Source organism: Boleophthalmus pectinirostris, unplaced genomic scaffold, assembly GCF_026225935.1.
Source record: "Boleophthalmus pectinirostris isolate CB_2022bp ecotype Guang Dong unplaced genomic scaffold, ASM2622593v1 HiC_scaffold_3, whole genome shotgun sequence".
Lineage (NCBI taxonomy): Eukaryota > Metazoa > Chordata > Actinopteri > Gobiiformes > Gobiidae > Boleophthalmus > Boleophthalmus pectinirostris.
Window position 1 is genome coordinate 21,605,973 of NW_026571299.1, and position 14,668 is coordinate 21,620,640.

At 41.1% G+C, this 14,668-nt stretch overlaps 1 protein-coding gene and 1 non-coding gene across 2 annotated transcripts in view; both read left to right on the forward strand.

Moving 5' to 3' along the window:
- The window catches only part of hipk1b (homeodomain interacting protein kinase 1b), a 30,154-nt gene that overhangs the window by 5,925 nt on the left and 9,561 nt on the right, over positions 1-14,668 (forward strand). The window contains exons 3-13 of the mRNA XM_055160080.1: positions 1,353-1,728; positions 2,994-3,185; positions 3,731-3,912; positions 5,535-5,658; positions 6,154-6,273; positions 6,419-6,505; positions 8,327-8,511; positions 8,733-8,880; positions 10,142-10,325; positions 13,091-13,209; positions 14,027-14,140. Coding sequence (XP_055016055.1) covers positions 1,353-1,728; positions 2,994-3,185; positions 3,731-3,912; positions 5,535-5,658; positions 6,154-6,273; positions 6,419-6,505; positions 8,327-8,511; positions 8,733-8,880; positions 10,142-10,325; positions 13,091-13,209; positions 14,027-14,140 — 1,831 coding nt within the window. The remainder of the gene's footprint in view (positions 1-1,352; positions 1,729-2,993; positions 3,186-3,730; positions 3,913-5,534; positions 5,659-6,153; positions 6,274-6,418; positions 6,506-8,326; positions 8,512-8,732; positions 8,881-10,141; positions 10,326-13,090; positions 13,210-14,026; positions 14,141-14,668) is intronic.
- On the forward strand, positions 10,904-11,031 carry LOC129411141 (small nucleolar RNA SNORA17). Its single transcript, XR_008633166.1, has one exon. It is a non-coding gene; the product is annotated as a small nucleolar RNA SNORA17 (small nucleolar RNA).

The window sequence follows — 14,668 nt, forward strand, 5'->3', positions numbered from 1 at the left end:
CACTGTGCACATGGACTCCCACTTGTCCCGAACGCAACGGAAAGCGTGAAATTTCTTGTACAAATCATCGTGAAATACGCATTTGTGCTTTGGTACGCTGCAGACTGACCGAATGTTTGTGTCTGCTCGCTCCTTCTGAGTGCAGAGAGACACATGTACAGACCCCTATTTGGTCACGCTACGCACAGCAACCTACATTCGGTTTGTCGATTAAAATTAACGTAATCGATGAAATTCTTAATGATCAATTATCGATTAATCAATGAATCATGCCCATCCCTAGCACCAACCCAGCTTTTTCAGTTCTGATATTGGTACTTTAAGTATTTGCCGATACCCGACATTAACTGATACCGGTGTAGGGATGGAAAATGACACTTATTTCCTTTAAACACAGTTAAGTTATATATGAGATCTAATTGTATTCTGTATTTGTTGTTTATCCTTCAAATAATTAATGAACAGTTTTGTATGACTAAATGTACAAACATTGACACTTTTCAGGCCAAAATCTGCCAATCAGATAAGGGCCCAACCAGAGTATTGACTGAACCGAACCCTGATCCAGCACATTTGTCACTATCGGCACAAATATCTGCTGTATTGACGTCAATGCACCCCTACTAGTTAGTTTGTGAAAAATGTGCAGAATGTAAATGCTTTCTGCATTTGTGGACAGGGAAGATGTCTATTTGCTTCTCTCAACTGGATGTAATTAAAGTTAGATTTTTCATCTTGTTCTGCTGTTGTGACATTGACCAATTGAAGTAGTTGTCATGAGGCTTCATGTTTTCTAATCACTTTCAATCTTGCATGAGCCAGGATAGTTCTGTAGTTGCATGGGAGCTGAATAACAGCTACATAACACATTTGGATAAATTTTACCTCAGGTAAAAAAAATTTTTTTGTTTTTTTTGAGTGCCATTTTCCATCGCTATGCTAGTATCAGTTGATATCAGGTATTGGCAGAAGCCATAGTATCGGAATCAGAACCAAAAAAGTTTGGTGCATCCCTAATTAATGCTGGAATTTTATACGTTTTCTGGACCAATAATGTGCCTTCTTGACATCTATATTGTCCTAAAACTAATCAAACTTTTTGTGAAATTTTTAATAAGACAACAGAGCAGATTCATAATTAATTTGCATTGATCAACACCAAACAAAATGTACACACAAATGTGATTTGAGTTGCTATTCAATATTTATTATTTACATATTTATTGCACAAACAGGATTTGATGGTGTGAATGAAATTGGATAAATGTGCCGTTTTTGTTTGTAAAATCCTAAAATTTGTTACAGTGAGAGTATTGGAGTAACATTCTGTTCTCTGCCTGTCCTTTTCCCAGAGGCCATAAGCGTAAGCTGGAGGACCCTCAGGACACAGGGGGCAGTGGCTGTGGCAGTGTGCAGATCCTGGAGGAGCTCTCTGCCCCAGCAGCCACCTTCTCCTCCAGAGCCCTGAATGGAGGCACCACCACGGGCCAGTCTATCCCCCACTCTGCCCCCACAACCAAGAGCAGTAGCTCCAGTGGAGAGGGGGACTACCAGCTGGTACAGCATGAAATCCTGTGCTCCGTCTCCTCCTCCTACGAGGTGCTGGAGTTTCTGGGCAGAGGGACCTTTGGGCAGGTGGCAAAGTGCTGGAAGAGAGGAACCAATGAGATTGTGGCCATCAAGATCCTGAAGAACCACCCCTCCTATGCTCGGCAGGGACAGATCGAGGTAACAGGCAAAAACATGTTTTCAAATACAAATTAACAGAAATGTATATTTATTATTCAAACTCTGTATTAGTAGATAGATAAATACTTTATTTATCCCCAGGGAAGTTCATTTTTTGGCACCAACAGTGAAACGACAATAATGAATAACTAAGCAGTAATTCGATTCAGTTTCATTTTGCATTATATGGCGTGTGGAACAAACGACTTCTAGAGTCTGTCTGTGGAGCAGGACAGGAACAACTACTACTACTAATATTAAGACTAATACTGAACTTTAGGTCAATGAAATAAACTGAACTTAATATGATTAATTTCATCTGTTTTTAATGCTTTATGCAGTTTTACAGAAACTGTAAACAAGTGTGTTCATTTCAAAGTAGTTTCAGTGTAGTTAGCTCCCCCTTCAGGCAGATATAAGGCAGTGTTCACCAGCAATCTGACCAGAACTGAAAAAGCAGCTTGGATGAGCTGCGAAACATACTCAGTCAAAAAACTTTGGTCCAGTTGACAGAATTTAATTTCTCCTTTGATTTGTTCCATATTCATCAAAAGTGACCTTTCACTAGTTTAGCCTAGCCTAAATTATTACCTGAGTATCCCTCGAGCACTTTCTGTCACAGTTATAGAACCATAGATCCATGTTTCTGACCTTGTCAGCGTAAAAGCAATCTCTTTTTAGTTTCATTTTGAAATTAAATTAATGAAAATCATTTGAACACAGCAGCTCATACATCACAATATTCTATAATTACAAAGAGCAAAATATAAATTCAAAATAAGAAGCAAAGTTAGCAGGAGACCTGTGCCAAATAAAGTATAATTATTATATTTATTATAAATGTACAAGTAAAAATAACATATAGAAATATAGTAATACAACGTGTACCTCTGCTATATACTAGTACAAGAGGTCGAGAAACTACAAAGATGAAATAGTGATTAAAATGACAGTAAAAAAGGAAAATTGTAAAAACAAAAGTGTAAACATGGTCATTGTTTTCAGTTGATGGACACATCACACTTGACTACTTTGCAAACATATTCTTCAATAAGATTTTATAAGCATATCATTAACCTGCCGTTGATAATTTTAATATTTGCGATAAGTGTGACTTGCTTTTACAGAACAAGTCATTAGAATTATACACAAATTTTAAAAAAGCAAATCTATTTTAGAAAAAAAGTCTAGCAGTTGGAAGGCTTTTTTTTTTTCTTTTTTCATCAGCACTTTCAATACCTGCAATTCTTCCTCTTCATCTCTAGGTGGGCATCTTGAATCGTCTGAGTGCAGAGAATGCAGATGAGTTTAACTTTGTGCGTTCGTACGAGTGCTTCCAACACAAGGGCCACACCTGCCTTGTGTTTGAGATGCTTGAACAAAATCTCTACGACTTCCTCAAACACAGCAAGTTCAGTCCTCTGCCCCTGCGCCACATCCGACCTATCCTTCAACAGGTAAGAGACCAGGAAACGTCTGAATCTCCATCTGACCCTCTCCTCTGTACCCTCTACTCCTCTGACCATCTCCTCTACTCCTGACCCTCTCCTCTACTCCTCTGACAGGTAGATTAACCAGTCAAAGAGACGCAAGTTCCATTTAGATCAATGGCTGTTTACATGTAAAAAAGGAGAAAAAAAATAATACAATGGTCAGAATCAACAATGGAAGCTCCAAACTATTACTTATCTTAGGTAAAAGAAGTTATATATGTTGTTCTGAATGATATGAGTATTTTCAAGAGGAAGTGTCATCCACATTTGAGACACATGATAGAAATTAGCAGCTATGGTTGTACAGTCACATTTGGACAACAGTTTGTCAGGCTTGGTCCCATCCCCAGACTCTTCGGGATTCACACAGAATGTAGAAGGGACTGGCTGGTCAGGCAAATCCTCTGCTCTCCTCTCCTCTGACTCTCCTTTGCTCCTCTGACTCTTCTCCCCTGCTTCTTCGACCTTCTGCTCTGCTCCTCTGACCCTCTCCTCATCTCTTTCTCCAGGTGGCCACAGCACTGATGAAGTTGAAGAGCCTTGGTTTGATCCATGCAGACTTAAAGCCAGAGAACATAATGCTTGTTGACCCTCTGAGGCAGCCGTACCGGGTGAAGGTTATTGATTTTGGATCAGCGAGTCATGTGTCCAAAGCGGTGTGCTCCACCTATCTGCAGTCGCGGTACTACAGGTCAGTGCAGGCAGCAGATTAGAATTGTACAGCGTAGCCGTGGGGTCTTAAAAGTCTTAAATTTCATGTTCCTAAATTAAGGCCTTCAAAAGTCTTAAATACTGTTGTCAAAGTCTTATTTTTTTCACAAAGGTCTTAAATTTCATTAGCCCATTTTTTATTTTTTATTTATTTTTTTTTCGCTGTGATGCGTTGTTAAACGGAGGGAGGAAAAAAAAAATTGAAATCACGTAACGTGAATGAACGTCTAATTTGGAGTATGCGCAAACAATACTTCCGGATAACGGTGGCAATGAGTAAACCATCAGAGTGGAGGAAGATGTTGGATGGATCATGGGGAAGTGTAAGTTTTATCCACACTGGCTCTTAGATTCTACATCAGTGGTGCCAGATACGTCGATTGCGATCTACTATTCTATCGCCAATGTAGTGTGGGTAGATCGCAGTGTCGTAGTACTTGTCTCAGACTCAATCGCATTTGTACTCTGCCATGTCTGTCACTCAAGGTCTGACACTCAACAACTCATATTACGGCTCGTGTGCAGGAGCGTGCAGTGGTGTGCAGGGCGTCTCTGTAACATGTGCTCTCTTTTGGAACCTGTGGATAATGAGCGGCACATCACAAACACACACGCTCCCTGCCCGTGGCTTGTCCGCAACAGCATATGCCCTCGTGCACCAGCGTGTATCACAGGGCAGGTTAAACTTTTTTAAAACATCCTACCTGTCCACCTGCCTCAGATCAGCACGCCGCTCCTCACCTTTTCACTCTCTCGCTCCTCCTCGTGTACAGCGCACACAGGCTCCTTCCACAATGTGCTGATTAGAAGAGCCAGACGAAGCGCGAAGCAAAAACTCATCTAAATGTATGTTACAGGGTTGTCACAGAGGATGCCTACAGCACAGAGCAGGTCTACCGCGACATGTGGCTGAAGTTTGCCTAATAAAAGTGCACAAATGCATCTGTGTTTGTCATGATGTGTTTTGCGATGCGTTTGGTAAATGTGCAGAGGCTAAATCCCACTGCAACACCAGTAAGAGAATGTAACTCCACTTAGGAACTTGGAAAAACTGATTTTAAAATCCTACCCACTCTCTTCACTTTTTTCACAGTTTTGTGTAAAGTGCCAGTGAAAGTTCTCTTAAAGAAGGAGTCCTCAAACTGAGGGTGAGGTTCCAAAAAAGAGGCACAAAGTGTTTAAGTGCAGTACAGTTTGCTTGGCTTTGTAGTAGGTCGATCATTTTACCCCTGTGATTTTATAAGTAGCTCGCATGCTGAAAAAATGTGGGTACCCCTGTTCTAGATAAAGTCTTTGGTTGGTGTTTATTAGTATTGGATCGGGTGTTTTTTACCCGCATAATAGGTGCGATGTTGGTATTAATTTTCATTTAAATGGTCTTAAAAAGGTCTTTTTAAAAGTCTTAAATTTGGGATAGTCAAACCTGGGGATAACCTGACAATGCCCAGATGACATTAAACTCAGATGAAGCACCGATCTACTTCTCATTCACTGGCATTGCATTCTAGAATGAAATGATTCTGTAACACAACCCATCTACCAGTTGCCAGGTCCAAAGCCCCTTCCTTGTACAGTAGTAGTTATAAGTGTTTGTGTTTTCAGAGCTCCAGAGATCATCCTGGGCCTACCTTTCTGTGAGGCCATAGACATGTGGTCCCTGGGCTGTGTGATCGCAGAGCTGTTTCTGGGCTGGCCTTTATATCCTGGAGCCTCAGAGTATGACCAGGTCAGTCACTCAGCCGTAACACAACCAAACATACTAATGCTGTAGGGGCAGTGTGGCCCTATGCCACACAAGCCACTAGGATGCAAATTTTAAAAGGTAGTTCTGACGCATGTTTCCATATAAATGAGCCCAAAAGTCCAGTAAAAGCTCAAATATTCCTTTATTTTAGCATGAGCTTTGAACATGGTCAAAAGACTGTTCCTCATCAATTTGTAATACCTGGCATCGCTAATTAATGGTCTTAAATAGGCAGCAACCCACAGAAAACAAAGACACAGTGCCACACAGTGGCCGGAGGTGCATTTTGGCTGCTACAAATGCAATGGAACTGAAAGCACTTAATGTTCCTTTGCACATGCACACCGCCCACTAGTGGTCATAAGGGATGAATTGGAACTGAAAACAACGTTGTGGTTTAGTTTTGCTGGACCATGGATGTATCAAAACACCAGAAGATTGTTCATTATCTTAAAAGCCTTTTGTGTTTGTGTGTAGATCCGGTACATCTCTCAGACCCAGGGCCTTCCAGCGGAGTACCTCCTGAGCGCAGGCACCAAAACCAGCCGCTTCTTCAACAGAGGCACAGACTCCAGCTACCCCCTGTGGAGACTTAAGGTGAGGGCGTGTTCTGATCTTATCTGCTTCCTGCTCATTCTGAACCACTCGATATGTCTTCTCCATCTGACACATTTTTTATTTTTTTTTAATTTGTTCTTGTGTTTCTCACTTTTTCACCAAGTTGTGTTTTACTGTCCTTCAGACCCCAGCTGAGCACGAGATGGAGATGGGCATCAAATCCAAAGAAGCCAGAAAGTACATTTTCAACTGTCTCGACGACATGATGCAGGTGTGTTTCGTGCGTAAAAATTAAATGGTAATAATTAACAATACATTAATATAGTAAATTAGGGGACACTGGAGTGTGAAAGAAAATGGTTGGACCTCTACAAACATTTCCTGAAATGCATGAGACTCATGCATTGGCTTAGCAGTTCAATAGTTCAGTATATTTCAATAATCAGGTTTAATGTATTGAAAAAATATGACAGATTTATACTTATGTTTACTGTATAACAATATTAAAAAACTATTTTTTTGTTTAGATTTATGGGGCAAAATTATGGGGGAGCCACCATAGTCTTTTCTTTTATTGGGAAAGTTCAGATTTCAGTTGTTCCTCAAATATTACTGCTCCTGGACAGGCTTATGATTTCAAGACAATAAAAAAGTAATTCAGCTCTTTCTGACTGTAGTACTAAGCGATTAAATGACCAAATAAACACAGGATAGTGCTCAATGGTTGCCCACATGTAGCCTATTGCACTACATGTATCATAATATGAATGTAAAAAAACATTCATATTATGCCGGATGCTCCTCTTTTAATGGAAATGAACAGTAGATGCACTAGAGCGGCAACAATGAGACAACCCCTAAAACAGGACTGGCTGTGCATGTGGAGGTCTTTTCAAGGTCTTTTAGGATGGTTTTCCACTAGTACTGCTTTGGCTACAGTGATTATCTCTACTGGGAGTATTTCTTAACCCTACAGAAGCTGCACAGATTGTCCAACTTCTCCAGGATGGTACATCCAGAGCATGGTACATCCATTTGCAAGGAGTTATTATACGTCTCCAGAACATGGAGATTTTTAGGGCTGTTACCCTATGAGAGCTGAACAGGAACATAGAAGTTCCTCAACTCATCAGCAAGACCGATACCTGTCTCCTTTGTGTAAGGAGGAACATGTTGAGCACTTCTCGTGCCCTACAGAATGACTTCCAGCAGGCTGCTGGTGTGACTGTCTGCCCAAACAATCACAAACAGATCCAGCACAGTGAAGCTCCACTGGCATTTGCTAGACTACACCAGAATGGTCCACCAAAGGTGCCCTGTGCTTTTCACAGATGATAGCAGGTTCACCCTGAGCAAGAGTCTGGAAAAGACAAAGAGAACACTCTGCTGTCTGCAACATGGTTCAGGATGAGCTGTTTGGTGGGTCAGTGATGGTCTGAGGGGGCAGATCCATGGAGGGGGACACAGACTTCTGTACGTTAGAAACCAGCAGTCTGACTGCCATTAGGTATCAGAGTGAAATCTTTAAACCATTGTCAGACCCTATGCTGATGCAGTAGGGCCTGGGTTCCTCCTGATACATGACAATGCACAGTGTCAATGTGACAAGAGTCTGCAGGCAGAAGCTGGAAGATGATAGGACTGATACAACTGAATGGCCCTCACGATCACCTGATTTAAACCTGATAGAACACCTCTGGGAAATGTTTGGGTCCATCAGACGCTGTCTGGTTGCTCCTCAGACTCTACAGGAGCTCAGTGATGCCCTTACACAGATCAGGGAGAACATCCTTCAAAACACCATCGTTGTCTCATTAGTTTGACATTGTCAAAAATGCGGGAGCCACACAAAATACTGAGAAGCATTTTGAGTTTCTGAAAATGTTGTTTCCCTTAAAAGAAGTGGCATCATTTTGTTCTTAAGACATTGCCATGTCCATATTTGTATAGATATCCAGAATGATATCCAGAATTTAAAAAAAAATAAATCACATTGAGCGCTAATGTTATTTCAAAGTTTTCCTTTAATTTTTTGAGCAGTACTTTTTACTTTGTATATTTTCTGTTGCCTTTGTGTGTTTGCAATTGTCAGGTGAACCTGTCGTCTCATCTGGAGGGCACAGACATGCTGGCGGAGAAGGCAGACCGGAGAGAGTTTATAGACCTGCTGAAGAGGATGCTCCGACTGGATGCAGACAAAAGAATCACTCCCACCAAAACCCTGGGACACCCCTTTGTCACTATGAGCCACCTGATGGACTACCCACACAGCTCACAGTCAGTTTTACACTCTTTGACATGTGGCAAATTACAATGGGATTTATGCACTGAAAGCTAGTAAATGAGTATGTTTTTGTGATTATGTTTTTATATAAGTATTTATAGTTTAATTTGCAGTTATATAAATCACAGATTGATTTCATACCCACTTGTTGCACTATGCATTTCACAATAAAATTTTTGATATTCATATTAACAGTTGTATTTTCTGTCTCCAGTGTAAAGTCGTGCTTCCAGAACATGGAGATCTGTAAAAGAAGAACCTCCTACGACACCAGTAAATCTCTGTACTCCACAAATGTGCCCAGTGCTGCTGCGGGCAACCTCACAGTGACCTTCAGCAGCCAACTCAACCAGCATAACCAGGTATGATCCTAACCAGTTTAACTATCAGACACTATAAAACAAGTCCAACTCAACCAGCATAACTAGGAGAGTCCTAAACTAGCATATGTAGGTATAATAACTCTAAAACCAGCCTCAGCTTAGTCAGCATAACTAGGCATGAGCCTAACCCCCAGTTTACACCAAAGTGGTATCAGCGCAGCTTTGTAGCATATGCACAGGCGCTCTTCATTTGAACCGGTCACACAATCTGCACCAGCAGTGTCATTATGCTACACACCCCTCAAACTAAGTTGGAGTTCTAATTTTTCAGCATCACTGGAGTGTCTCCAGAGTTTTAACAGGGGTAAGACAGGAAAAAAGAATATGGTGTCAAAATAAACTACCTATGTTCTTTCAAAATATATCTCTAAATCCACTAGTCGCGTAAAGACCATGTGTGGCACGAGGAGCTCAGGGAATGACTCGTGATGGACTATGGAAAGTTTACAGCTGCAGAGGATGAATATAAAACACTTTATGATGTGAAACAGCAACTTTACAACAGCTTCTGAAAGAAAAGACCTCTGCTGCAGATAGTCAAAGTGAAATGGTAGTAGTTTAATTAATGCAAGCAACGCTGATACAGCTTGTTATCTTGTTGCCAACTTTTGTAGTGATTTAAAACGTAATTCATCCAGTCAACAATGAATATATAAGCAATAGAAAACAATGTGGTGTTTAAACATGAGAATACACAGAGGCTATTGCCTCTGGTGTACTTTGACGCTTTTAAAAATATGCACATCTGCAGCTCTGCTTACGTTAAGTAGCTCCTGGTATAAATTCCGGGTAACTGTCATTACCAAACAAACTATCATAACCAAGGGACTTCTACTAGCATAACCAATAATCTAACACTAACTAGGGATGGGCAATGTTGACACAACAGTGTTTACATTTTTTTAGGTTTTTTCCAATGACAACATGTGAGAAATGTGCTAAAATTTGCCAAATTCATAGTTGAGGTTCGAGTGTTGTACAAAACATAATTCCAATGATGGCTCTGAAGAAGACGCTTTCTACACAACTTGATACTCTTCTGTACCTCATAAATAGTTTTTCATTTAAAACATCTCCTCTAGTGTAAATATAAATTCTCTTCTCATACCAATTTGAATTCTTCCACTTAAAACCAGTTTCAGCAAGTGATTTAGGTTATTTTGCCTGTATAACAAAGTGATTACACATAACATAGTATAACTTATGGCTTTTCCCTGGTGTGTGATGTCTGTGTTCACAGGTGCCTTCAGCAGGGGGCGCTGTGCCTTTGCTGAACTACCAGCCGGCTCTGTACCAACAGGCCACAATAAACATCCCAGGACTTCAACAGAGTGTTCCCCTCCCCTCACGGACCAGCGCACTGTGCAGCCAATCAGAGCCCTTCCAGCAGACGCTCATCGTGTGCCCCCCCTCCTCTCTACAAGGTACAAGACTACTAATACTACCCCAATATTACTACACAACCCCCCTCTTCCATACAAGGAACTAAAACACTACTAAACACCCTCATCTATACATGGTACTACAGCACAGTTACTGCTAATACTTATTGCAACTAGTACACAACCCCCTCTTCTGTTCAAGGTGCTATAACTACTAATACTGAAACTACTACAACTACTATTGCACAACTGCCACACAACCCCTCCCCTCATGAGGCAGCGCAATGTGCAGCCAATCGCAGCCTTTCCAGCAGACTCTGTGTGCCCCCAATCCTCTATACAAGGTACTACAACACAGCTGCTGTTACTACCCCCCCCTTCCCCCATCAGGAGGTCGCAGCCTGTGCTGCCAGTGTCTTGGTTGAGCCACTGAATATAAAGTAAATGAGTTGTAGTACAGAAATTTCACCATAAATGATTTTTGGATAGCTTCACACTGCATGATTCTGTTTCAGCTCAAACCCACTACACAGCAATATCGACTGTTTTCATTATTATTTTGATTCTTTTAGATCATATTTTGCAATGTTTACATTATGCAAAGATGAATTCAGTGTTGAGTTGCTCCTTGAGGCGTTGCAGCCCCCCCTTGTGGTGGTGCTGTGTCATTAGGAGCATAGAGAGAAGGTGGAGGTTTGCACTGGATCTGTCTGCAGAGAGATGTCAGTGTCAAATCACCACCAACAAAATACTATACTTTTTATTCAAAATACAGTTTGCAGTTTGCTGGATAACATCAGTGGCCTGCACTTTAAGAATGTTCTATTCTTTGTGTGTATTCTAACGATCATATAATAGAAATTTGTATCAAGTATATTGTCCATAAATTAAATGAAAATTACAGTGAAAAGAGGTTAATAAAAATAACAATAGTCATATGTGGGGATGGGCCTGATTAGTCGATTAATCGATAATTGATCATTAAGAATTTCATCGATTACATTCATTTTAATCGACAAACCGAATGTAGGTTGCTGTGCGTAGTGTGACCAAACAGGGGTCCGAACATGTAGCTCTCTGCACTCAGAAGGAGCGAGCAGCCTGCAACGTACTGAAGTGCAATGATGATTTGTACAAGAAAGTCCACGCTTTCCGTTCTGTTCGGGACAAGTGTGAGTCCATGTGCACAAAGCAGCACATATGTTTTGGTGTCCAGTGGGAAAAAGCTTTACCAGGTGAGAGTAGCGCAATGTCGATGATGAGTCCCCACCTCCCGCCCCCCGTACGGTGTCCTGGTTTTAACAAACACAAATATGGTCACACTAACCTGTATTCCACTGAGTCATGTCTTTTAATCCAACAGAAGTTGAACCGCATCAGCGACACAAGAGCTGTAGTTTTATCTTCGCTTAGTTTATGCAAATTAGCGATGCGGTTTTAAGTTTCGTTTCTGTGAGAGTTGCGCAAAACTGAAAAATACATTATAATCTAAAACGGGCTAATGTGGCTCTAATGTGGTTACGGTTTATATGTCGTAAAGTAAAATTTATTTATGCAGATTAGTAGTGCAGATAGTAATAATGATGATGATAATTTTAATATAAAAACGTTAATGATTAATCGATAATCGGTCGTTAATTCTTCCGACGATCGATTAAGAAAGTTTCATCGAATGCCCATCCCTAGTCATATGGGTAGAAAGTGGTATTGCTGCACTCCTGTGGCTAAGTCCATGTCCCAACTGGACTTGAAAGTAGGGCTGTCGCAATAACCGCAAAAATGAATCACAGCAGTACTAAAAGGCCCACCCGGTGCATGTTGGACCACCGCGATCACCGCACGTGACCAACGTGACCCGAGCCAGAGTCCTGCACAGGACTAACCCAGGACTAAGGTGTGCACGTGTTGACTGTGCACACACAGACCGAAACCCTGCTCTGCGTGCTCTCAAGTCCACGGTTACCCGACCTGGTGCAGGACTCTGACCCGAGCTGCCACAGTGAGAGCTGGAGAGATGCAGCGACACTTGTTCCAAAGCCAAATGTTACTTCTCTCACACTACACACACTATATCCACACGCCAACCACGGCGCATGTGGATCTGCATCTGCACAACAAGCGCATCATTAGAGAGTTTTCAGTGCTGCTGGAAATATTGTGACTCCGGGGGATGGGGGGTGGAGGTGAGGGTGCAGTATCATCGCATACCACAGTTTTGAGCTGCTATACTGCACTGCAGGAGAAATTCTCTAACCGCGACAGCCCTACTTGAAATTCTAGTGTGATTTATTGTACAGCCCTGTAGAGTTAAGTGAGGTCACTTTGGGGTCCCACCAGAAACAAAGCTACAGGAGACCATGACAAAAGTGTATGTTTAATCACAAACTATATCAAATATAGATAAATACAAATATTTAAATAATATAGTAATAATCTACATTTTTTTCCACATTTTCTTAACAAAGGATTACCAGTGTGTATGTCTCACTCACTGCCGGTCACTGCTGGCGCTAACTTAGTCTCTTTTTCCTCTTCGTACACTTTCTTCACTGTTAATAGATCCATGCTTATGACCTTGCTACCTTTATACAAATGCAGTCACTTTTTAAAGTGACATGTGTCGTTGCTAAAAAAAAAAAAAAAAAAAAAAAGAAGAAGAAATCGTAGGATGTTTTCAGTCAGCTGATGGATTACACTTCACTGCTCTGTTGGACAAAGCTGATATTTTCCTGCACAGTATTGTAAGTTGTGTTTGAACTTTTCTTCTGTTCTTCTTTTTAATACTTTATCTGTTTGTTTTTCCTCAGGGCTGCAGTCATCATCTAAGTCCTCCTCTTTCCCAGTGCGAATGGAGAGCTCCGTCCCTCTGGTCCCTCCAAACCAGTCAGCCCAGTCTCTGCAGCTACAGCCCGGCATGCTCACACAGGTACGACGCACACTCACACATAAACACACACAAGTACGATGCTCTAACTCTACATGTGTATGTTATTAGATAGTAAATGGATTATTTGCATAATTTAATCAGATAATTGAAGTTTGAACCTATTGAAGAAATGATCTGACTTAACACCATTTGCATTTTACATTTGAGTTTCCTGTTTAATGGCGTGAACTGTTGTCTTTGCCCCTGACCTGATTTAAACACAACTGTGTCCAGGAAGAATTGTCAGACTGTAGTGTGTGGCATTTCCCTGACATCAGCAGCAGGTGGCGATCTCAGCACAAAGAAGCATCCATGAAGACATTTGAACATTTCTGATAATTTAGTGAAAACTGATATTTTACATCCTTGACTACACTCTGGTTTACTTCTAGTCCTTATTATTACTCATTCAGGACTTTTGTAGAAAATATTTCTTTTTTTATTTGCGGTAATCTTATGTGCAAGCAAATGATTTTCAGTTTTAATCCAGCTGAATAAAAGTGTTGACTACCAACTAGCATGCTGACTTGCTTTGACCTCAAGAGCTGTATATACTGGAGCAAATATATGGAAAAAAATAACAATAAGTTACAGATTATCGAACTTGCTGATCAAAAACCTCATTTGCCTGAGGTCCAGGGTCATTAACATTAGTCCTGGTCTAGTTTAGTCTTGGTTATATAATTATTATTTATTTATTTATATATATTTTTTTGAAGTCAAGGATGCTAAATATCACTTTGGGCCACGTCTATGTTGTCTCTGTATGAGTCCTTTCCTAGCCCCTAGCTCCTAACTCCTCCGTCCTACCTCCTAGGGCTCCTGTACACCTCTGATGGTAGCCACCCTCCACCCCCCCTCCGCAGGCCTGGGCCCCCAGTACTCTCTGCCTCTGGGGCGCCCCCTACTGGAGCACACAGCCACAGTGCTGGTAAAACCTCAACAGTCTCCAATAAAGATGCTCTCTCTGCCCTCACTAACTGCGTTTCTCCTCTGCTCCTGTCTGCTCCTGTCTGCTCCTGTCTGCTCCTGTCTGCTCTGTCTGCTCCTGTCTGCTCCTGTCTGCTCCTGTCTGCTGCATCTGCTTTAGAGGGACAGGAAGGCACAAGTGACATTGGGAACATTTAGAAAACTTAAAATGAGAAATATACATTGCCAAAATATTATAAAACATTCACAAATATTTATTTTGAGTAAAAAGTATTTTTTTCCCAGTCCAATTTCAGATTTTGTCAAAATGTCACTTGCCTTCTCTCTCATCCCAGTGCTTTCGCTTTTTCCATCGTATTTAAAGTGCCCTTATTACACGGTTTTCTGACCTGTAATAATGTTTTCTCATTACAGACATTCATTCACATATGTTTAACACACAAATCCTGCATATTTTATTTTTCTCTCAAACTGAAATGCTCTGTTCCATCTTGTGATGTCATTTAATAATACAGGAAGTGCTCCACTG